We start from the raw sequence: 24135 nt of genomic DNA on the forward strand, positions 1-24135 counted from the left end.
CATCATTCTTAAATGGAATAACTTTGGAACCACCAACACTCTTCCAAACTGTACTGTACATTTACAGTGCATTCAGATCCTATTCAGACCACTTCACTTTTTCCACATTTTGTTACGTTACGTTAGTTGTTACGTTACAGACTTATTCTAAAATGGATTAAATTGTCCCCCCCACCCCATCAACCTACACACAATATCAAAGCAAAAACAGGTTTAGACATTTTAGCAAACTTATAAAAAAAAAAAAAAATGAAATATCATATTTATATAAATATTCAGCCCCTTTACTCAGAACTTTGTTGAAGCACATTTGCAGCGTTTACTGCCTCGAGTCTTCTTGGGTATGACGTTACAAGCTTGGCACACCTGTATTTGGGGAGTTTGTCCCATTCTTCTCTGCAGATCCTCTCATGTTCTGTCAGGTTGGATGGGGAGCATCGCTGCATAGCTATTTTCAGGTCTCTCCAGAGATGTTTGATCAGGTTCAAGTCCGGCCTCTGGCTGGGCCACTCAAGGACATTCAGAGACTTGTCCCGAAGCCACTACTGTGTTGTCTTGGCTGTGTGCTTAAGGTTCTTGTCCTGTTGGAAGGTGAACCTCCAGGCTGTTTAAGGGCTATTTGACCAAGAAGGAAGGTGATGGAGTGCTGCATCAGATGACCTGGACTCCACAATCACCCGACCTCAACCCAATTGAGATGGGTTGGGATGAGTTGGCCCGCAGAGTGAAGGAAAAGCAGCCAACAAGTGCTCATCATATGTGGGAACTCCTTCAAGACTGTTGGAAAAGCATTCCAGGTGACTACTTCATGAAGCTGGTTGAGAGAATCCCAAGAGTGTGCAAAGCTGTCATCAAGGCAAAGGGTGGCTACTCTGAAGAATCAAATGTATTTTGATTTGTTTAACACTTTTTTTGGTTACTATATGATTCCATATGTGTTATTTCATAGTTTTGATGTCTTCACTATTATTCTACAATGTAGAAAATAGTACAAATAAAGAAAAGCTGTTCAAACTTTTGAGTGGTACTGTATATATATATTTTTTAATTTCAGTCTCATTACTGTAACATTTTATCTCTGAAATGAGCCCATTTAGTCTTCTTCAGTTAACTACAGGCTTCTTCACAGCCCGCTGTGAATGATAGTTGACTGAGAAATGCTACTCTATTCACTTTAATTGCAAGCCTCATTCAAAGGTCATGTCATTCAGTACCACAGTAGCCTCCCTCAATTACAGCTCCCTTTGACTGCATGCTCAATTCAGACAGATTGCAATTGTGAATGTCATCCCTCTCCGACATTCAAGTTAAAAAAAATGGGTCAAAGAGACGAAGGTACAACAATGAGCCAATATCCCAGACAGCACAGGGAATGCAAAAATCAGCATTCGTAGTATTGCGACGGTCTGTATTTTTAAATGGCATTGAAAAGGCAATATGGCCTACTTAATCTGCACAGATGGGAGAACTTGAGTTTGGTCTACCTTTTAACCCAATATCAAGCGTCAGTGCTAAGGTATGCCAACTCAACTGGCCCATAAATTATGGCCTGCTAAATACATGGATTGTAACAATACAACTAAAAAAAATAGCTTTTGTATATATCTTCACATATAACTAATTGGAACACACAAGCACTAATTGAACATGGTGAAGATAAAAACTAAGTAAACAGAAGGCACAGTATGTGTGGATGGTGTAGTGTGTGTTTATCTTTTTATTTTATTTGTTATGTTTGGGAAAGTTGAGTGAGTGAGTAATGAAATGGTTGCATATCCCAGAACCAATGTATTGCTGTGAGCCGGGGTTGTTCAGATGATGGATATACTTTTATAATGAATTATACGTCTTATTTATTTATTGTCCTATCATGGTGGAACAGTTTTAAAATAAATTATACATTTAATTTATTTATTGTCCTATCATGGGGAACTACATTTTTGAAATTAATTATATCTAATTATTTATTTATGATCCTAATTTAATGGTACGGTCCACAACCCGATACCCTAGACACCCACCTGAATGACCCAGATACTAAGGAGAAGTCCCTAACGGTTTTATGGGCCTGCTGTAAGCGGTCTGTATGCAGCCAAAATGCAGTCAGAGACCAAGAGCAGCACTGCCCCCTCAAGATTCTGAGCCCGCTTGGCAGGGTTGGTCCTGCAAAGCCAAGGTCCCCAAAGGGAGAGCGTACTACACAAGGAAATTCTCAAAGCTGCTAATGACAACCTTGACGACCTTGTACCTAGCCGGTGGGGATTCCGGTGGGGTGCCACCACCCAGGCAGTGGCAGTGCTGGCAACACTAGCTGCAGAAACCCATGGGGAGGGGGTCACACTCGGACATTCAGAGAGGGGGTATATTATTGTAACCCTGGTGGCACAAAATCAAAAGTCTGACTGCATGGAGATGCTTGGGAATATGGTCAATACGGGTGACCGTACTGTGGGTGTTTCAGGGAAAAGGTGTACATTTGACCTCCATCATCTAGGATGTGACAATGGTTAATAAAATCTCTCAATTTCTGCCCATTTTTTGCACGGTCTTGCATGCCTTCTAATGCAGCTGCAACTGTAAGTGCATTTGTAAATCAAGACCTTTCTTGAGTTGGGCTCTGGGATGGTGCAACTGTTGAGAATGTGAGCTTATGGTTGTGTGGGGGGAAAGGGTTGAGTGTGTGTGGGTGTATGTGTGTATCCCACAAATGTTGCGAAGGAGTAAAAGATGTTAGGGACAATAGAGGATGATCCACAGCTATATATAATACAAATCGAGGTGAGGGCGATGGAAATGCATTTGGTAATTGATTTACTTCAATTCGGTAAATGGCACTGTGTGCTCTTTTGGAAGGATGGATCCCAGTCTGTTCAGGGCTATGGGATACGGGGGATCGGGGGTGGTCTGCTGGGCATTGGGATGACAACCCAACTCGGGATGAGGAAGGCTTTTAGCGGGTGGAATAGTAGGGACCAATTGGAGGTTTACTTAGTAGCAATGCAAATATCATGGAACAGCTATATAGACACTCAATCATCATGTTACTCTTTAATGGTACGTTTACAAACATATATTTTCATAAATAGAATTTAAAGTTGTGTCTCATTATGGTAAGTGGTGAAATAAGTATAGCCAGTTACAATTGTAATGGCCTAGCAGATAATAAGAAAAGACGATCAGTATATACCTGGCTAAAAGAGAAGGAATATAATATCTATTGTTTACAGGAAACCCACTCAACAATCTTAGATGAAGTTTTGTGGAAAAAGAACTGGGGGGGTGAAATATATTTCTCCCATGGGGCAAAGAAATTCAAAAGGGGTGATGGTTTTAATTAACAGTAATTTTGATCCAAATGTGCAAATTGTCCAAACAGATTATCAAGGTAGATGGATTATTTTAAATATGTTATTGGACAATAAACAGATATGGCTTATTAACCTATACGGTCCGAATAATGATGATCCAAGCTTCTTTGAAAATATATATAAGAATTTATCAACTCTACAAGCAACACTAGACTCTATTATTATGGTGGGAGATTTTAATATGGTCTTAAATACCTCTAAGGACCGGAAAGGAAATCACATTACAAACTATCACCCTCAGGCACTTATTAAGGAAATCATGAATGTCATGGATATATTGGAATTAGTGGATATATGGAGACTTAAATACCCTGACCTAGTGAGATATACATGGCGGAGGCTTAATCAAGCTAGTCGTCTTGACTACCGTAAATTCCGGACTATAAGCCGTAACTTTTTTCCCAGGCTTTGAACCTCGTGGCTTAAACAATGACGCGGCTAATATATGGATTTTTCCCGCTTTACTTTTTTTTTCTCCAAAAAAACACATTCTGTGACGTGCTCAGTTTTTTGGCGGCATGAAGCTTTCATTAGACCAATGAAATTGCCGAACGGGTTAAGGTCAAACAACTTTTTTGTTTACTGTTTAGATTAAATCGAACGCTCTCAAACTTCCCATCATCATTTTGTCACCCTCATCATGGCAAAGACACGGAGAAATGCATATGATGCAGCTTTCAAGTTGAAGGCGATTGATCTGGCTGTTGGAAAAGGAAATAGAGCTGCTGCACGGGAGCTTGGTCTTAATGAGTCGATGATAAGACATTGGAAACAGCAGCGTGAGGAATTGACTCAGTGCAAAAAGACAACTAAAGCTTACTGCTAATTTTTTATTTTTTGTTACAAGCCGTGTTTCGTTAAAGCCTATTTATTTTTGTTACAAGCCGTGTTTCGTTAAAGCCTATTTATTTTTGTTACAAGCCGTGTTTCGTTAAAGCCTGTGTAAAGTTCATTTGTTTCAATGTACCGGTCGGCACCTGCGGCTTATAGACATGTGCGGCTTATTTATGTTCAAAATAATATATATTTTTTTAATTCAGTGGGTGCGGCTTATATTCAGGTGCGTTTAATAGTCCGGAAATTACGGTACTTTCTTATGCCATTCTCTCTGGCACCAAAAGTTAAAAAAGTGTTGATAGGGGACAGAATGCGGTCAGATCATCACATAATTGGCATATATATTACTCTTACAGAATTTCCACGTGGGTGAGGATATTGGAAATGTAATCAAAGCCTACTAGATGATAAATTGTTTAGACCTAGGACAGAAGAATTTATAACAGACTTTTTCAGACATAACATAGGTACAGCAGATCCCCTTATTGTATGGGACACTTTTAAGTGTGCCTTTAGAGGCCATGCAATTCAGTACTCATCTATAAAACAAAAGCAATTTAGATCAAAAGAGTCCATATTAACAAAGGAAATTGAAGGACTAACAGTACAGTTAGATAGCAATAAAAACGGTACCATAGAGGCACAGAATAAGCTAGAGGAAAAACAAAAAGAAATGGAGGAACTTATTCAAGAAAGATCCAGTGTAATATATTATAAAAATAAAGCGAACTGGATGGAATATGGGGAAAAATGCACCAAATTATTTTTCAATCTTCAATATAGAAATGCTACCAAATCTGTTTTTTTTAAATCTTGTTACAAATGATGGAGTCATGCATGATTCACCAAATGATATTTTGAAAGAGGAAGTAAAGTACTTTAAGAATATGTTTTCGTTTCAGGCTCCTCCATCTCCACTAACTGAAACTAATTGTATGGATTTTTTTCCTAATAATAATGTAAAATTAACATCTGTACAGAAAGACTCATGTGAAGGCCAAATTACAGAGGAGGAACTGCTTGATGCAATTGGTGTCATGTCCTGACCAGTAAAGGGGTTATTTGTTATTGTAGTTTGGTCAGGATGTGGCAGGGGTGTGTTTGTTTTGTGTTGTTGGGTTTTTTGGTGTATTGTTCTATGTTTTGTATTTCTATGTTCGTATTTGTAGTATTTCTATTTCTATGTTAGTTTTGGAACAACCTCCAATTAGAAGCAGCTGGTTGTCGTTACTTCTAATTGGAGGCCATATTTATATGGGTTTATTTTCTCTTGTGGGTGGTTATTCCGTGTATAGCCTAGTAGACTTACAGGACTGTTTCGGCATTGGTTTGTTATTTTTTGTGTTCACGGTTTCCCTAAAATAAAAAGGAAGATGAGTATACGCATTCCCGCTGCGTTTTGGTCCACTCCATACGACGTACCTGACAGAACCACCCACCAAAAGAGGACCAAGCAGCGGAGCAAGGAGCAGCAGAGGAGCTATGTAGAGTCGTGGACATGGGAGGAAATATTGGCTGGAGAGGGACCATGGAAGAAGGCTGGAGAAAACCAGGAATGTTATGTGGGAACACGGCTGGCAAGGAAGTTTGAGAGGCAGCCCCCAAAAAATGTTTTTGGGCACACGGGAAGTTGGAGCAAGTCAGGCAATATGCCTGAACCAACTCCTCGTGCTTATTACAGGGAGCGGCAGATCGAGAAAGCACCGAGTTATGCAGAAAGGCGCACTGTATTGCCCAGATGCGTTCAAAGGCCGGTGCAATTGGTGAAAGTTCTTCAGTATGGCCAAGCTATGGTGAGCACTCAGCCAGGAAGGGTTGTGCAGGCCGTATGCTCCAGACCTCCAGTGCATCTCCAGGGTCCAGTTTACCCTGTTCCTGCTCCTCGCACTAGTCCGGCACCTCCTAAGCCAGTTCCACAGACCAGGCCTCCAGTGCGTCAGCCCAGTCCAGTATGTCCTGTTCCTGCTCCTCGCACTAGCCCTGTGGTGCGTGTCCCTAGTCTGGCGCCTCCAAAGCCAGCCCCACGAACCAGGCCTGTAGTGCGCCTGCCCAGTCCAGTACGTCCTGTTCCTGCTCCTCGCACTAGCCCTGAGGTGCGTGTCCCTAGTCTGGTGCCTCCAAAGCCAGCCCCACGCACCAGGCCTGTAGTACGTCTGCCCAGTCCAGTACGTCCTGTTCTTGCTCCTCGCACTAGCCTTGAGGTGCGTGTTACCAGTCTGGCGCCTCCAAAGCCAGCCCCACGCACCAGGCCTGTAGTCTAGCCACCTCCGTAGGGGGGAGGATTGGGGAAGGGGGGGTGTTTGCACAGAAACCGTCGGTGACGGTGGCCACCCTCCCTTCCCTCCCTTTATTTTGGGGTTATTGTGGTGTTAGTTTTTTTGGGGTTTCAGGTGCTTCCGGGGTGTGCACCTTTTGGGGGGGGGGGGGGTACTACTGTCACGTCCTGACCAGTAAAGGGGTTATTTGTTGTTGTAGTTTGGTCAGGACATGGCAGGGGTGTGTTTGTTTTGTGTTGTCGGGTTTTTTTGGGTATTGTTTTGTATTTCTATGTTCGTATTTCTATTTCTGTTCGTTTTGGGAACAACCTCCAATTAGAAGCAGCTGGTTGTCGTTGCTTCAAATTGGAGGCCATATTTATATGGGTTTCTTTTCTCGTGTGGGTGGTTATACCATGTGTAGCCTTACAGGACTGTTTCGTCATTGTTTTGTTATTTTTGTGTTCACGTTTTATTTCCTAAAATAAAAAGGAAGATGAGTATACACATTCCCGCTGCGTTTTGGTCCACTCCATATGACGTACCTGACAATTGGGGCCTTTAAGGATGGGAAAACTCCAGGGCTGGATGGCATACCAGTGGAAGTATACAAAACTTTTTTTGATATACTCAAAGGACAATTATTAGCATGTTTTAACCACTCCTATATAAATGGTAGATTATCAGACACGCAACAAGAAGGTCTGATATCATTATTACTGAAACAGGACCCAAGTGGTGTGTGTATATATAAAGATCCAGTCAATTAAAAAAATTGGAGACCTCTTACACTTCAGTGTTGTGATGCAAAAATCCTAGCAAAATGCTTGGCGCAAAGAATTTTAAAAGTATTGTCAGATATTATTCATCCTAATCAGACAGGTTTTTTTACATGGCCGATACATTGGAGATAATATAAGACAAGTACTGGAAACAATAGAATACTATGAAATATCGGGGACACCAGGCCTGGTTTTCATAGCTGATTTTGAAAAGGCTTTTGATAAAGTGCGACTGGAGTTTATATATAAATGCCTAGAATTTGTAAGTCGCTCTGGATAAGAGCGTCTGCTAAATGACTTAAATGTAAATGTAATATTTCAATTGTGTAATCTCTTATAAAATGGGTTAAAGTTATGTATAGTAACCCTAGGTGTAAAATAGTAAATAATGGCTACATCTCAGAGTTTAAAACTATCTAGAGGAGTAAAACAAGGGTGTCCACTATCGGCATATCTATTTATTATTGCCATCGAAATGTTAGCTGTTAAGATTAGATCAAACAATAATATTAAGGGATTAGAAATCCGTGGCTTAACTAAGGTGTCATTGTACGCCGATGATTCATGTTTTCTTTTAAAACCACAATTGTAGTCTCTCCATGGCCTCAAAGAGGATCTAGATACTTTTGCTATCCTCTCTGGATTAAAACCAAATTATGATAAGTGTATGTATTGATCACAAAAAAATGCAAATTTTACATTACCATGTAGCTTACCAATTAAATGGTCTGACGGAGATGTGGACATACTCGGTATACAAATCCCAAAAGAAAGAAATTATCTCACTCCAATAAATCTTTATAGAATGGTTAGCAAAACACCTTGTGACCTGCTTTTTATTAAATGATATGAACAAAAAATATTCCATTTTATTTGGAACGGCAAGCCAGATAAAATCAAAAGGGCCTATTTATATAACGAATATGAATTCGGAGGGCAGAAATGATTAAATATTAAAGCATTAGACCTCTCACTAAAGGCATCAGTCATACCAAAGTTATACTTAAATCCAAACTGGTTGTCCAGTAAATTGGTACGAATGTCTCATCCTGTCACGTCCTGACCAGTAAAAGGGGTTATTTGTCATTGTAATTTGGTCAGGGGGTGGTTGTTTTGTGTGTTTCAGTGTTTTTGGTTTAGGTTCTATGTTTTCTGTTTCTATGTTGGGTTTTTGGTAGGACCTCCAATTAGAGTCAGCTGGTTGTTGTTGCCTCTAATTGGAGGCCATATTTAGTTGAGGTTTGTTTCACTTGTGTTTAGTGGGTGGTTGTTTCCTGTATAGCCTGTGTTGCCTTACGGAACTGTGTCGTCGTTTTGTTTATTTTGTTTAAGTGTTATCTTTAAATAAATTAAGAATATGAGCACTATACCCGCTGCGCCTTGGTCCTATCTTTACGACGCCTATGACACATCCTATGTTCAAGAAGGGCCTTTTTCCCTTTATTCAGATTACACCTGCCCACTTTCAGTTGTTTGAAAAGGAAATAATCTCCAAAATAACTTTCTTTTTTAAACAAGCCTTAGAAAGTTGGTTGCAATTTCAGTTTAATCCACCTGAAAAGACAGAACAAATAGTACAACAAATATTGTGGTTAAATTCAAATATAGTAATTGATAAAAAAAACTATTTTTCGAAGAAATGTTTAAAAAAGGTATAATTTTAGTGAATGATATTATAAATAGGACTGGTGGAGTGATGTCACACATGCATCTAACACAGACATATGGAAATGTCTGCTCTACCCAAAATGACAACCAAATAATTGCAGCATTACCACAAAAATGGAAGAGGCAAAGAAGGGGAAAAAAGTAAGGAACTTGTATGTCAGCCCTGTATTAAAGAACATAAATGGTTAAAGAAAAGTGTGATAAATAGAAACATATACCATTTTCATTTAAGGACCAAAAAACTGACAGCTGTGCCATATAAATTGCAAAATAGTTGGGAAGAGATTTTCGATGTACCCATTCCATGGCACAAGGTTTATGAATTGATACGCAAATCAATGCCGGATTCAAAACTTCAAATTTCTCTATTTAAATTACTATACAAAATTCTTGCAACTAATAGAATGTTATATATATGGGGGATACAATCTTCCAAGCTCTGCAGATTCTCCTGTGAGGAGGCAGAGTCATTAGATCATTTATTTTGGTATTGTCCATATGTAGCTCGTTTTTGGTCACAGGTCCAGGAATGGCTGAAGAATTGCAACATTTGCCTAGAACTAACGCTGCAGATAGCAATACTGGGTGATTTGAAAATCCATAGTCAATCAATCAATAATATAATCATTATTTTAGCAAAAATGTTAATTTTTAATTTACAATCTGTAGAAGCTATGAGAATAGAAAGGTTCAATTGTTTTGTGAAGCATCACAGCACAGTTGAAAAATATATGGCAAATAGAAATCCGAAATGGATGATGTTGAGAAATAGATGGGAGGGGTTGAATGGAGCTGAAGGGTGGGGCTAATAACAAGATAAACAATGTAAAACATACGGGGTCTGTAAAATGTATATAGGTTCAGAACTTTTGTGAAATAGCACAGTTACAAATAGAAATCAAACTGGATGGACATCAGAAATAGAGGAAGGACTAAAAACAAACAAAAAAGAACTATTGTAAAATAGACTGTGTCGTAAAATGTGTATAAGATGAATAAATTTAAGGTAAAAGCCGAAGTGTTTATTAGTTTACTCCAATTGGGGGATCGGTGGTAGGGTTTGCGGGGAATAATAATAAAGGTATATTCTTTAAAAAACGATGTATGTCTATAAAGGTATGTGTATGTATATATGTGTATATGTTGGCATGCCTGTATGAATATATATATTTACCCCAAAAATATATGGGGGATTGGAAATGATGGAGACAATTACATTGATGGAAGCAATATTCTTTCCGCAATATTAAGCTGATCCACCCCTAAAAAAAGAAATAATAATAATTACAAAAAAATATTAAAAAAATACATGAGGCCATACTAGGGTTGATTGCACCACAAATCTAGGCCTAAGATGGCAAGATGCTGCAGGTATGTCCAATGTCAACTTAAAAATCTTCCCTTTCTGCTTTTCTGGCGAACATTTCTTCTCAGATTCAGTTACTCTGAAAAGTTGCTGAAGTTCTTTAAAACGTCTTTCAAATGAAACTCTGTTCCCTTGAATAGTTCACAATGTCCTTGAGAGTGGCCGGTGCAGCAATAATGCAGAATTGACTGTGGGAGCATGATTTGCACTTATCAGAGAGAAACATGGAGTGGAGCTTCTTATGCATCAATTAGGCATGCAGAGCCAGCAGCACCAACACTAGGGCACTTACCCCTACAGATACCAGGTCCTTGGTCCGAGATTGCTGCTTTGAAGTGCAGGACAAAGTAAAAAAGACGCTGTTTGTGACTCTTTCTCTCGCTCCCTCTTCCTCACTATCCTTCTCTCTCTCAGCAAAAGAAAATCCCAGCCAAAGCTGCCCACCCCACCCAGGTATCCAACCATCAGATCTGCTGCCATGAAGATCACAGAAGACTGCAGAGTAAAATAGGGGTGTCACACATGACCGAGAAACAAACACACACTGCCAGATTGGATGCTTGCACTCATAAGTATTTTCGTTTTTACCAGTGAATTGTCTTGGTTGCCAGCTCCTGAGAACAGAGAAGAAAACAGTGAATCCAGGCTTCTCATCCATCTCGTCTTCTTAGCTCGGTTGGGTTTGAGATTAAAGCCCCCGCACCCCTTCTCTCCTCTCTCAGGCAGTCTCTGTGTGTACAAGTATCCCACTTGCATACTATGCAAAGGCAACTTTTTTCCTCTGGGTGTAGAGTGGGCGATATCTTGTTTCCAAATATCAGTCATTCTCAAGTACAGCTCTGCTGTGAGAAACCACCAAGTACATATTAAAACTGTCACAGAAACGTTTGGAAACTGAACCCTACAGAGCCCTGATAAATGAATATTACACATATTAAATAGAATCCCACCTATGTACCTCGATCAAGACAAACAATCCTTCATCAGGGATTATTCCACTAAATATTAACATGTCCTCACTCAGATGACAGATTCACTGTCAAACACAGGAGAACACAATGTTTTATCACTCCATTTCCCTGTTTTAGCCAGCAGCTATTTATCAAGCGGTAAATAAGCAAAGTTCCCCAAAGAATCACAAATGAACTTGAGCCATATGAATAAAAACATTATTTTGTCAGGCTGTACTACAAGTCTGAGGAAAGGTTCCGTGTGCCCATGCCAATGTTGGTAATGTGGTGACAACTGTCACAGCATACTCCGGAGACACAACAAAAGGATCTCACTAAAGCCTCGGTTTTGATTTGTCAAAACCAGTTACAACACGACTGGTTTACACTGCGTCCTTGCTCCTGACTAATCTAAGGAAGTACACTTCAAACCAAATCCCTCTGACACAATGACAAGATCCTTGCAAATATTGCCTACTGTAGTAGTTTGAAAGTAGAAAAAAATATATTTGTATAGTTGTTCATATACTTAATTATGGAGAGCTCAAAAGTCTCCTTCCTTCTTATAACAGACCAGTGCAAGTGTAGTTAGGGCCTACTTCACATACCATCCTCCAAACTTACCTAACCAAATGTCTGAAGCAACAAGTAACAGGGCTCAACTGACTGAGCTTGAATTGAACACCATGCAGGAGAAACCTTGTATTTACTGAGAGTAGCTTTAGTTTCAGCCAGGGTTGCAAGATTCTGGGAACTTTCAATAAACTGGCCAAAATCAGGTGGAAATAAGCAGGACATTTTCAAACCCTAGTTTCAGCAGCCTGCCCAGTGGTGAGAGAGCAATTCTTAAAAATCAACTGGAAGGGAATGTACAGTTGAAGTCGTAAGTTTACATACACTTAGGTTGGAGTCATTAAAACTCGTTTTTCAACCACTCCACACATTTCTTGTTAACAAACTATAGTTTTGGCAAGTCGGTTAGGACATCTACTTTGTGCATGACACAAGTCATTTTTCAACAATTGTTTACAGACAGATTATTTCACTTATAATTCACTGTATCACAATTCCAGTGGGTCAGAAGTTTACATACACTAAGTTGACTGTGCCTTTAAACAGCTTGGAAAATTCCAGAAAAAGATGTCATGGCTTTATAAGCTTCTGATAGGCTAATTGACATCATTTGAGTCAATTGGAGGTGTACCTGTGGATGTATTTCAAGGCCTACCTTCAAACTCAGTGCCTATTTGCTTGACATCATGGGAAAATCAAAAGAAACCAGCCAAGACCTCAGAAAAGAATTGTAGACCTCCACAAGTCTGGTTCATCCTTGGGAGCAATTTCCAAACACCTGAAGTTACCACGTTCATCTGTACAAACAATAGTACGCAAGTATAAACACCATGGGACCACGCAGCCGTCATACCGCTCAGGAAGGCTCAGGAAGACGCGTTCTGTCTCCTAGAGATGAATGTATTTTGGTGCGAAAAGTGCAAATCAATCCCAGAACAACAACAAAGGACCTTGTGAAGATGCTGGAGGAAACAGGTACAAAAGTATCTATATCCACAGTAAAACAAGTCCTATATCGACATAACCCGAAAGGCCGCTCAGCAAGGAAGAAGCCACTGCTCCAAAACCGCCATAAAAAAGCCAGACTACGGTTTGCAACTGCACATGGGGATAAAGATCGTACTTTTTGGAGAAATGTCCTCTGGTCTGATGAAGCAAAAATAGAACTGTTTGGCCATAATGACCATCGTTACGTTTGGAGGAAAAAGGGGGAGGCTTGCAAGCCAAAGAACACCATCCCAACCGTGAAGCACAAGGGTGGCAGCATCATGTTGTGGGGGTGTTTTGCTGCAGGAGGGACTGGTGCACTTCACAAAATAGATGGCACCATGAGGTAGGAGAATTATGTGGATATGTTGAAGCAACATCTCAAGACATCAGTCAGGAAGTTAAAGCTTGGTCACAAATGGGTCTTCCAAATGGACAATGACCCCAAGCATACTTCCAAAGTTGTGGCAAAATGGCTTAAGGACAACAAAGTCAAGGTATTGGAGTGGCCATCACAAAGCCCTGACGTCAATCCTATATAAAAGCTGTAGGCAGAACTGAAAAAGCTTATGCGAGCAAGGAGGCCTACAAACCTGACTCAGTTACACCAGCTCTGTCAGGAGGAATAGGCCAAAATTCACCCAACTTGTGGAAGGCTACCCGAAACTTTTGACCCAAGTTAAATAATTTAAAGGCAATGCTACCAAATACTAATTGAGTGTATGTAAACTTCTGACCCACTGGGAATGTGATGAAAGAAATAAAAGTTGAAATAAATCATTCTCTCTACTATTATTCTGACATTTCACATTCTTAAAACAGGGAATTTTTATGAGGATTAAATGTCAGGAATTGTGAAAAACTGAGTTGAAGTGTATTTGGCTAAGGTGTATGTAAACTTCCCACTTCAACTGTAGGTACTACTTTATAGGAGCTTCAAGTCATCTTTCTATTCCAGGATTAATCCCAAATGGCACCATATTCCCTATATAGTGCACTACTTTTGACCTGGTCATTTAGAATCCCATGGTGCCTATAGGTACCCAACCTGATATTTAGCCAACAAACCCATCATCATATCATCACTGGATTTACTTGGTTTAGTAAACTGTTAAAAAAACAAAACATTTTCAACTAAAATACAAAGATGTGGACATCCTAAAAAGCAAGGCCTTTTGCACAAGTCATGGGATTACATCCCAAATGTCACCCTATTCACTCTACAGTGCACTACTTTTGACCAGGACCCATAGGGCTCTGGTCAAAAGTAATGCACTAGGGTTTAGGGTTCCCCAACTGGCGGCCCTTGATTTTATTTTGCCTCCCAAGTTTTCAAAATTGTGATTGTTGGACATAAGACTGTAAAAACAGCAGGAAATCAGCTCCAAGTGATTTGAATTCAGGAAATCTGTTGAAGTTTTCCAACACATAATAGAGATATATACAGTATGTATATCCCAATATCATCAAGGTTAGAAATGATCATGTTTAAGTCAAATATTATATCTGTCGGTCAATTTGCGGTGTACAAATTATTTGTAATCATGTTCCAGCACCCTGAACGTCCGCTCTAATTTGTTTTATTTTTATTATAATAATAATGATAATCTGCCTGTAGCTAAATGTAGTTGGGGACCCCTGGTGTAAAGGTTCCAACACATCCCACAATGCACAGCTCACAAGGATATCTACTGTAGGGTCGGGACGATACCAGTATCGTGATACTCGTTAGCATCGTAGCAAGAAAACAAAACACTAATTGGGTTGAACTTCTTTAGGAAAACAGCCCTAATGTTAGAAACAAACATCATAATGTTGTCATCCAGAGTCACATTTATTTAATATTCCAAGCTGTAACACACCATATTTTACATACAGTATGTTTTTAAAAGGCCAAAGAATGAGGTCTGCTTTGTGTTTTAATTTTTGCTATGGGACCCTAATCTAGTGCAGTAACAACCACGTCATTACCATACTGTCTGTATCATACTGTCATTATCCTCAGTGGATTATCATTTTGTCCTCACTTCAATGGATCCACCACAACATAATCACCAGTAAACTGATGAGGACATCATTGACCATCATCCCACCACCATTACTTGTTTGCAGACTTGTTTACATGCTGCTGTGCGTTTTGTTGCCAATCTTACTTTGCTACCTGACAACTTCACGATTTTTACTTTTTGATTATCGTTTATATTTTTAGTTTTTCCCTCACTCAACTTTTTGAATTCAACTCCGGGGGTTTTATCTGGACATGGTTCGTCAGGACCTCCAACAGCCGAAGCTAAGTAACATTAACATGATGCCTTCTAATTGCAGTCGTTGTACTCATAATATACAGGAGAACGATCGCCTTACGGCGAGGATAGCTGTGCTGCAAGCCCAGCTTCAGACGCAATCGTTAGGCAAGGGCAATTTCAGTGTAGGAAAGGATGAAACAGCGTCTGTGCCACCAGTAAGTACAGATAGTAACGTTAGTATAAACCCCCTCGCACAGTCCCCGCAGCCGGACAACTTTCTCATGGCTTCTGGAAGGAAATGCTGTAGGAATGCTCAACCGGTGTCGCTTATTCAGCCGACAGAAACGTTCAATCGGTTCTCCCCATTAAGCAGCGAGTCGGAGTCAGAGGCCGAGACTTCTCTGGTCTCTACTCCTCCCGTTCCGGGGTCTGAGACGCCGAAGCCTCCCACCATTAGCTCTGACAAATTGAAAACCCTAGTCACTGGCGACACCATTACCCACAGCATTAGACTTAAAACGAATCATCCAGCGATCATACACTGTTTACCAGGGGGCAGGGCTACCGACGTTAAGGCTAATCTAAAGACGGTGCTGGCTAAAGCTAAAACTGGCGAGTGTAGAGAGTATAGAGATATTGTTATCCACGTCGGCACCAACGATGTTAGGATGAAACAGTCAGAGGTCACCAAGCTCAACATAGCTTCAGCGTGTAAATCAGCTAGAAAGATGTGACAGCATCGATTAATTGTCTCTGGTCCCCTCCCAGTTCGGGGGAGTGATGAGCTCAACAGCAGAGTCTCACAACTCAATCGCTGGTTGAAAACTGTTTTCTGCCCCTCCCAAAAGATAGAATTTGTAGATAATTGGGTCTCTTTCTGGGACTCACCCACAAACAGGACCAAGCCTGGCCTGTTGAGGAGTGACGGACTCCATCCTAGCTGGAGGGGTGCTCTCATCTTATCTACGAACATAGACAGGGCTCTAACTCCTCTAGCTCCACAATGAAATAGGGTGCAGGCCAGGCAGCAGGCTGTTAGCCAGCCTGCCAGCTTAGTGGAGTCTGCCACTAGCACAGTCAGTGTAGTCAGCTCAGCTATCCCCATGGAGACCGTGTCTGTGCCTCGATCTAGGTTGGGCAAAACTAAACATGGCGGTGTTCGCTTTAGCAATCTCACTAGAATAAAGACCTCCTCCATTCCTGCCATTATCGAAAGAGATTGTGATACCTCACATCTCAAAATAGGGCTAATTAATGTTAGATCCCTCATTTCCAAGGCAGTTATAGTCAATGAACTAATCACTGATCATAATCTTGATGTGATTGGCCTGACTGAAACATGGCTTAAGCCTGATGAATTTACTGTGCCTCACCCCCTGGTTACACTAGTGACCATATCCCCCGCGCATCCCGCAAAGGCAGAGGTGTTGCTAACATTTACGATAGCAAATTTCAATAAAAAACCAAAAAAAACAACAATGACATTTTCGTCTTTTGAGCTTCTAGTCATGAAATCTATGCAGCCTACTCAATCACTTTTTATAGCTACTGTTTACAGGCCTCCTGGGCCATATGCAGCGTTCCTCACTGAGTTCCCTGAATTCCTATCGGACCTTGTAGTCATCACAGATAATATTCACATTTTTGGTGACATGGAAAAGTCCACAGACCCACTCCAAAAGGCTTTCGGAGCCATCATCGACTCAGTGGGTTTTGTCCAACATGTCTCTGGACCTACTCACTGCCACAGTCATACTCTGGATCTAGTTCTGTCCCATGGAATAAATGTTGTGGATCTAAATGTTTTTCCTCATAATCCTTGACTATCGGACCACCACTTTATTACGTTTGCAATCGCAACAAATAATCTGCTCAGACCCCAACCAAGGACCATTAAAAGTTGTGCTATAAATTCTCAGACAACCCAAAGATTCCTTGATGCCCTTCCAGACTCCCTCTGCCTGCCCAAGGACGTCAGAGGACAAAAATCAGTTAACCACCTAACTGAGGAACTCAATTTAACCTTGCGCAATACCCTAGATGCAGTTGCACCCCTAAAAACTAAAAACATTTCTCATAAGAAACTAGCTCCCTGGTATACAGAAAATACACGAGCTCTGAAGCAAGCTTCCAGAAAATTGGAACGGAAATGGCGCCACACCAAACTGGAAGTCTTCCGACTAGCTTGGAAAGACAGTACCGTGCAGTATCGAAGAGCCCTCACTGCTGCTCGATCATCCTATTTTTCCAACTTAATTGAGGAAAATAAGAATAATACGAAATTTCTTTTTGATACTGTCGCAAAGCTAACTAAAAAGCAGCATTCCCAAAGAGAGGATGGCTCTCACTTCAGCAGTAATGAATTCATGAACTTCTTTGAGGAAAAGATCATGATCATTAGAAAGCAAATTACGGACTCCTCTTTAAATCCGCGTATTCCTCCAAAGCTCTGTTGTCCTGAGTCTGTACAACTCTGCCAGGACCTAGGATCAAGGGAGAAACTAAAGTGTTTTAGTACCATATCTCTTGACACAATGATGAAAATAATCATGGCCTCTAAACCTTCAAGCTGCATACTGGACCCTATCCCAACTAAACTACTGAAAGAGCTGCTTCCTGTGCTTGGCCCTCCTATGTTGAACATATTAAACGGCTCTCTATCCACCGGATGTGTACCAAACTCACTAAAAGTGGCAGTAATAAAGCCTCTCTTGAAAAAGCCAAATCTTGACCCAGAAATTATTAAAAAAACTATAGGCCTATATCGAATCTTCCATTCCTCTCAAAAATTTTTGAAAAAGCTGTTGCGCAGCAACTCACTGCCTTCCTGAAGACAAACAATGTATACGAAACGCTTCAGTCTGGTTTTAGACCCCATCATAGCACTGAGACTGCACTTGTGAAGGTGGTAAATGACCTTTTAATGATGTCAGACCGAGGCTCTGCATCTGTCCTCGTGCTCCTAGATCTTAGTGCTGCTTTTGATACCATCGATCACCACATTCTTTTGGAGAGATTGGAAACCCAAATTGGTCTACATGGACAAGTTCTGGCCTGGTTTAGATCTTATCTGTTGGAAAGATATCAGTTTGTCTCTGTGAATGGTTTGTCCTCTGACAAATCAACTGTAAATTTCGGTGTTCCTCAAGGTTCCGTTTTAGGACCACTATTGTTTTCACTATATTTTACTTCTTGGGGATGTAATTCGAAAACATAATGTTAAATTTCACTGCAATGTGGATGACAGACAGCTGTACATTTCAATGAAACATGGTGAAGCCCCAAAATTGCCCTCGCTAGAAGTCTGTGTTTCAGACATAAGGAAGTGGATGGCTGCAAACTTTCTACTTTTAAACTCGGACAAAACAGAGATGCTTGTTCTAGGTCCCAAGAAACAAAGAGATCTTCTGTTGAATCTGACAATTAATCTGGATGGTTGTAGAGTCGTCTCAAATAAAACTGTGAAGGACCTTGGCGTTACTCTGGATCCTGATCTCTCTTTTGAAGAACATATCAAGACTGTTTCAAGGACAGCTTTTTTCCATCTACGTAACGTTGCAAAAATCAGAAACTTTCTGTCGAAAAATGATGCAGAAAAATGAATCCATGCTTTTGTTACTTCTAGGTTGGACTACTGCAATGCTCTACTTTCCGGCTACCTGGATAAAGCACTAAATACACTGCAGTTAGTGGTAAATACGGCTGCTAGAATCCTGACTAGAACCAAAAAATTTGATCATATTACTCCAGTGCTAGCCTCCCTACACTGGCTTCCTGTTAAGGCAAGGGCTGATTTCAAGGTTTTACTGCTAACCTACAAAGCATTACATGGGCTTGCTCCTACCTATCTTTCCGATTTGGTCCTGCCGTACATACCTACACGTACGCTACGGTCACAAGACGCGGGCCTCCTAATTGTTCCTAGAATTTCTAAGCAAACAGCTGGAGGCAGGGCTTTCTCCTATAGAGCTCAATTTTTATGGAGTGTCTGCCTACCCATGTGAGAGACGCAGACTCAGTCTCAACCTTTAAGTCTTTACTGAAGACTCATCTCTTCAGTAGGTCCTATGATTAAGTGTAGTCTGGCCCAGGGTGTGAAGGTGAACGGAAAGGCTGGAGCAACGAACCGCCCTTGCTGTCTCTGCCTGGCCGGTTCCCCTCTCTTCACTGGGATTCTCTGCCTCTAACCCTATTACAGGGGCTGAGTCACTGGCTTACTGGTGTTCTTCCATGCCGTCCCTGGGAGGGGTGCGTCACTTGAGTGGGTTGAGTCACTGACGTGATCTTCCTGTCTGGGTTGGCGCCCCCCCCTTGGGTTGTGCCGTGGCGGAGATCTTTGTGGGCTATACTCGGCCTTGTCTAAGGATGGTAGGTTGGTGGTTGGAGATATCCCTCCAGTGGTGTGGGGGCTGTGCTTTGGCAAAGTGGGTGGAGTTATATCCTGCCTGTTTGGCCCTGTCCGGGGGTTTCATCGGATGGGGCCACAGTGTCTCCTGACCCCTCCTGTCTCAGCCTCCAGTATTTATGCTGCAGTAGTTTATGTGTCGGGGGGCTAGGGTCAGTCTGTTACATCTGGAGTATTTCTCTTGTCTTATCCGGTGTCCTGTGTGAATTTAAGTATGCTCTCTCTAATTCTCTCTTTCTCTCTTTCTTTCTCTCTCTCTCTCGGAGGACCTGAGCCCTAGGACCATGCCTCAGGACTACCTGGCATGATGACTCCTTGCTGTTCCCAGTCCACCTGGCCGTGCCGCTGCTCCAGTTTCAACTGTTCTGCCTGCGGCTATGGAACCCTGACCTGTTCACCGGACGTGCTACCTTATCCCAGACCTGCTGTCCCAGACCTGCTGGAACCCTGACCTGTTCACCGGATGTGCTACCTGTCCCAGACCTGCTGTCCCAGACCTGCTGGAACCCTGACCTGTTCACCGGACATGCTACCTGTCCCAGACCTGCTGTTTTCAACTCTCTAGAGACAGCAGGAGCGGTAGAGATACTCTCAAAGATCGGCTATGAAAAAGCCAACTGACACTTACTCTTGAGTTGCTGACTTGTTGCACCCTCGACAACTACTATGATTATTATTATTTGACCATGCTGGTCATTTATGAACATTTGAACATCTTGGCCATGTGCTGTTATAATCTCCACCCGGCACAGCCAGAAGAGGACTGGCCACCCCTCATAGCCTGGTTCCTCTCTAGGTTTCTTCCTAGGTTTTGGCCTTTCTAGGGAGTTTTTCCTAGCCACCGTGCTTCTACACCTGCATTGCTTGCTGTTTGGGGTTTTAGGCTGGGTTTCTGTACAGCACTTTGAGATATCAGCTGATGTAAGAAGGGCTATATAAATAAATTTGATTTGATTTGATTACAGCAACAGACTCACACCATAATCAGCAATCAGTTACCTTATCATTAACTCATGCGATGTAATCACCAGTCAGTCAGTAAATTCTGTACAGTATGGATAACAAATCAGTCACGTTATCATTAACTCATGCGACGTAATCACCAGTCAGTCAGTAAATTCTGTACAGTATGGATATCAAATCAGTCACGTTATCATTAACTCATGCGACGTAATCACCAGTCAGTCAGTAAATTCTGTACAGTATGGATATCAAATCAGTCACGCCATAACCTCAATGTGACTCACACAACATAATCGTCAGTCAGTCGGTCAGTGTCTGCATCCTAAATGGCACACTGTGGGCCCTGGTGAAAAGTAATGCACTATATAGGGAATAGGGTGCCATTTGGGACGCAACCAGTGAGTTGTATACAGTATGGAGTGGGCAGCCACTCACCTCAGAGGGTTTATTGTGTGCCTGTCTGACCCAGGTGCTGCTGGTCCCTGTGTTCTTGGAGGACTTGGACCAGGAGGTCACTTGACCTGCAGACAATGACACAGTTACATTTCAGATTTACATGGTTTTAGCATCCATTTACCTTATCCAGAGCAACTTACAGCCAGAGGAGAAAGGAGGCTACAATTCCAATCACAACTTAGGGCATCTGAGAGTCTGACTAACTTGCCTAGTCTAATTAAGCAATTAGGTCACGCTATGGCTGTGGTACCTCCTAATGTTGCAACTATACAACGCGACCACAATCAGAGCTACCCATCAAGGCCATTTTAATTGAAAGCCCCAGAGTAGCACAGGGTCAAAATGATCATTGGCATCCTTCAATTAGAAACATGATAACCCATGTTTAACAGATGCAGGCTAGCCTGGGCATCAGCCCATGTCAATAAGCCATTGTAGACTAGAGTGACTGGCCTGTTAATAGCACTCAGATGCACTGATTGTTCAGGGAGCATCGAGCAGTATGGCCCCCCGGCACATGGCCCAGAGCTATGGCCACTGGTCCAGCGGTAGGAGTTGCCGTAGGCACACATTTCAGATCAGATTACCTCTCCCAATCATTAATTAATCCAATTAGGGATGAAAGAATTCAAACCTGACCTAAGAGGTAATTTCACCATTCACAACCATACATTGGTCAATCACTTGGCCACCACTATAGTGGCTCACAGTGACCAGTCAGTCAGTCACAGAAGCAACGATGCAGGCATAAACATCTGGACACTGGCTCTATCTATCTTTGATCTGAGCCCAGGCCACTTCAAAGAGGCAGGGATGCAGCGAACGGAGAAAACAAGACGACAGGAAGCAGAATATGGGAGTAGTAGAGAGAGGAGGCCAGGCTAGTGACTGTTCCTGCTATGGGATGCGTCTCAAACGTCCTCTTATTCCCAACCGTGGGCCCACAGGGTGTTTCTGCTGAGGGTGTTCTCTTCAGGGCCTGTTGTAGTCCAAGTACTGTACAGTTCTCATTGGCTCACTCCTGACTAATTAGTCTCCAATGGTGACAATCCCTCCCTCTCCATTTTTCTCTCTCCATCACCCCCTCCCTCAGTCTCTCTTTTCCATGCTCCCCTGTCCCTTTCATCATCTCTAACTAAATCAACTCACTGCCAGTGGTGTCCGTGGTGTCCGAGTCATTGCTACTGCTGGAGTATTTTCTCCTCTTCGTCTCCCTCTCCATCTGTAAGGGAAGAAGGAAAACAATCAGCGACACATCAGCAGCAATTACAGTACAGGGCTGGCTATGGTTACGATCCCGCCTTGAGAGTCAAACTAGGCCACTGTGGGTGAGGTAGTTAGCCTATAGCACAGGGGAAGGGTGAGACTGAGGATATCTGCTCTGTAGATATGCATGTCTGATTCCCCATCCATCCACAGAGAGAATGGAGTACAGTGAGTCAGGAAAGAGAAGCACTAGAGGAAAAAGCAGGTTATGGCCTTGAGTGACTGAGAGCAGATTTATGTGGCCATAAAACAGGACTTTTCCCCTCTTATATTGGGCTCTTGCTGTTGCCTTGTTCAGCCTGCGCTGAGCTTTACTAGTGACATTTAGAATTCCAAACAGAGCTGCCTCTAAAGAATAACTCGATACGTGACTATATAATTGACTTCCTGCATCTGACTGGCCTGGATGGAGGTTCAGTGGCGAGGTGTACCTCAGGGATGTGTTGTTTTTCCTTTATTGTTTTGCCCTCAGCGCCGTATCAAAGACGTAGAAAAACCAAAAACAGCAGGTGGTGGGAGTCATGTTTCATACAATAGATTGAAGACAGGGAGACAGCAACTCATCTCCTCCCCTTCACATGAGAAGGAAAAACCACAGACTGGAGTTTGACTGACAGCTTTTCAACTGGGAAGAAAACCTGTGTGGTTTTTCCCTTTCTCACTCGCTCTCTCTTTTTCTTTTCCTCTCCCTCCATTGCAACCATGAAACTAAATCCTCGTCAAGATCGAATCATTTCCTCATCCATGGAGAGAAAGAAGTCTGCATTAGTCAAACAGGAATAACAGATGTATAAATAATAAAATAAAAAATGGTGTTTGAGATCCATTTTCAGCAGAAACTCTTAAATGTAGAGCAGGTTTCCCCCAGAGGAGCCGTACTCCACAGCACAGAGAGAGAGTGAGAGAGAGAGCCCCGTGTCAGAGCACACCGTATAAGAGAGGGAGAGCGAGAGAGCAAGAGAGCGAGCGAGCGAAGAGAGAGCGCACCATCTCAGAGAGGGAGAGCAAGAGAGAGCGCGCCGTTTCAGAGAGGGAGAGCAAGAGAGAGCGCGCCGTCTCAGAGAGGGAGAGCAAGAGAGAGCGCGCCGTCTCAGAGAGGGAGAGCAAGAGAGAGCGCGCCGTTTCAGAGAGGGAGAGCAAGAGAGAGCGCGCCGTCTCAGAGAGGGAGAGCAAGAGAGAGCGCGCCGTCTCAGAGAGGGAGAGCGCGCCGTCTCAGAGAGGGAGAGCGCGCCGTCTCAGAGAGGGAGAGCGCGCCATCTCAGAGAGGGAGAGCAAGAGACAGCGCGCCGTCTCAGTGAGGGAGAGCAAGAGAGAGCGCGCCGTCTCAGAGAGGGAGAGCGCGCCATCTCAGAGAGGGAGAGCAAGAGAGAGCGTGCCGTCTCAGAGAGGGAGAGCAAGAGAGAGCGCGCCGTCTCAGAGAGGGAGAGCAAGAGAGAGCGCGCCGTCTCAGAGAGGGAGAGCGCGCCGTCTCAGAGAGGGAGAGCAAGAGAGAGCGTGCCGTCTCAGAGAGGGAGAGCGCGCCGTCTCAGAGAGGGAGAGCACACCGTCTCAGAGAGGGAGAGCGTGCCATCTCAGAGAGGGAGAGCAAGGGAGAGCGCGCCGTCTCAGAGAGGGAGAGCGCGCCATCTCAGAGAGGGAGAGATAGCGAGAACACCCTCTCAGGTAGAGAGAAAGAGAGTGAGAACGCCCTCTCAGAGAGCGAGAACGCCCACTAAGAGAGCGAGACCGCCCTCTCAGGGAGCGAGAACGCCCTCTCAGGGAGCGAGAACGCCCTCTCAGGGAGCGAGAACGCCCTCTCAGGGAGCAGGAGAGAGATAACTCCCTCTCAGAGAGCGAGGGGGAGAGAGATAACGCCCTCTCAGAGAGCGAGAGAGAGAGATAACGCCCTCTCAGAGAGAGAGTGAGAGAGATAACACCCTCTCAGAGAGAGAGAGAGAGAGAGACAGTGAGAGACAGAGACCGAGAGAGATAAAGGGGGAGAGTGCGCGCTTTGTCTCAGAGAGAGAGCTCTAG

The 24135-nt window shown here is 42.7% G+C and overlaps 1 protein-coding gene across 4 annotated transcripts in view; it reads right to left on the reverse strand.

Annotated features, from left to right (window-relative positions):
- The window catches only part of LOC106603811 (protein Jade-1), a 253496-nt gene that overhangs the window by 158730 nt on the left and 70631 nt on the right, over positions 1 to 24135 (reverse strand). For all 4 annotated transcript variants that reach the window (XM_045717329.1, XM_045717328.1, XM_045717327.1 and 1 more), the window contains 2 exons: positions 22006 to 22078; positions 20836 to 20921 (listed from right to left, as the gene is read on the reverse strand). In XM_045717329.1, the coding sequence (XP_045573285.1) occupies positions 20836 to 20921; positions 22006 to 22078 (159 nt within the window). The remainder of the gene's footprint in view (positions 1 to 20835; positions 20922 to 22005; positions 22079 to 24135) is intronic.

Source organism: Salmo salar, chromosome ssa04, assembly GCF_905237065.1.
Source record: "Salmo salar chromosome ssa04, Ssal_v3.1, whole genome shotgun sequence".
Classification (NCBI taxonomy): Eukaryota; Metazoa; Chordata; class Actinopteri; order Salmoniformes; family Salmonidae; genus Salmo; species Salmo salar.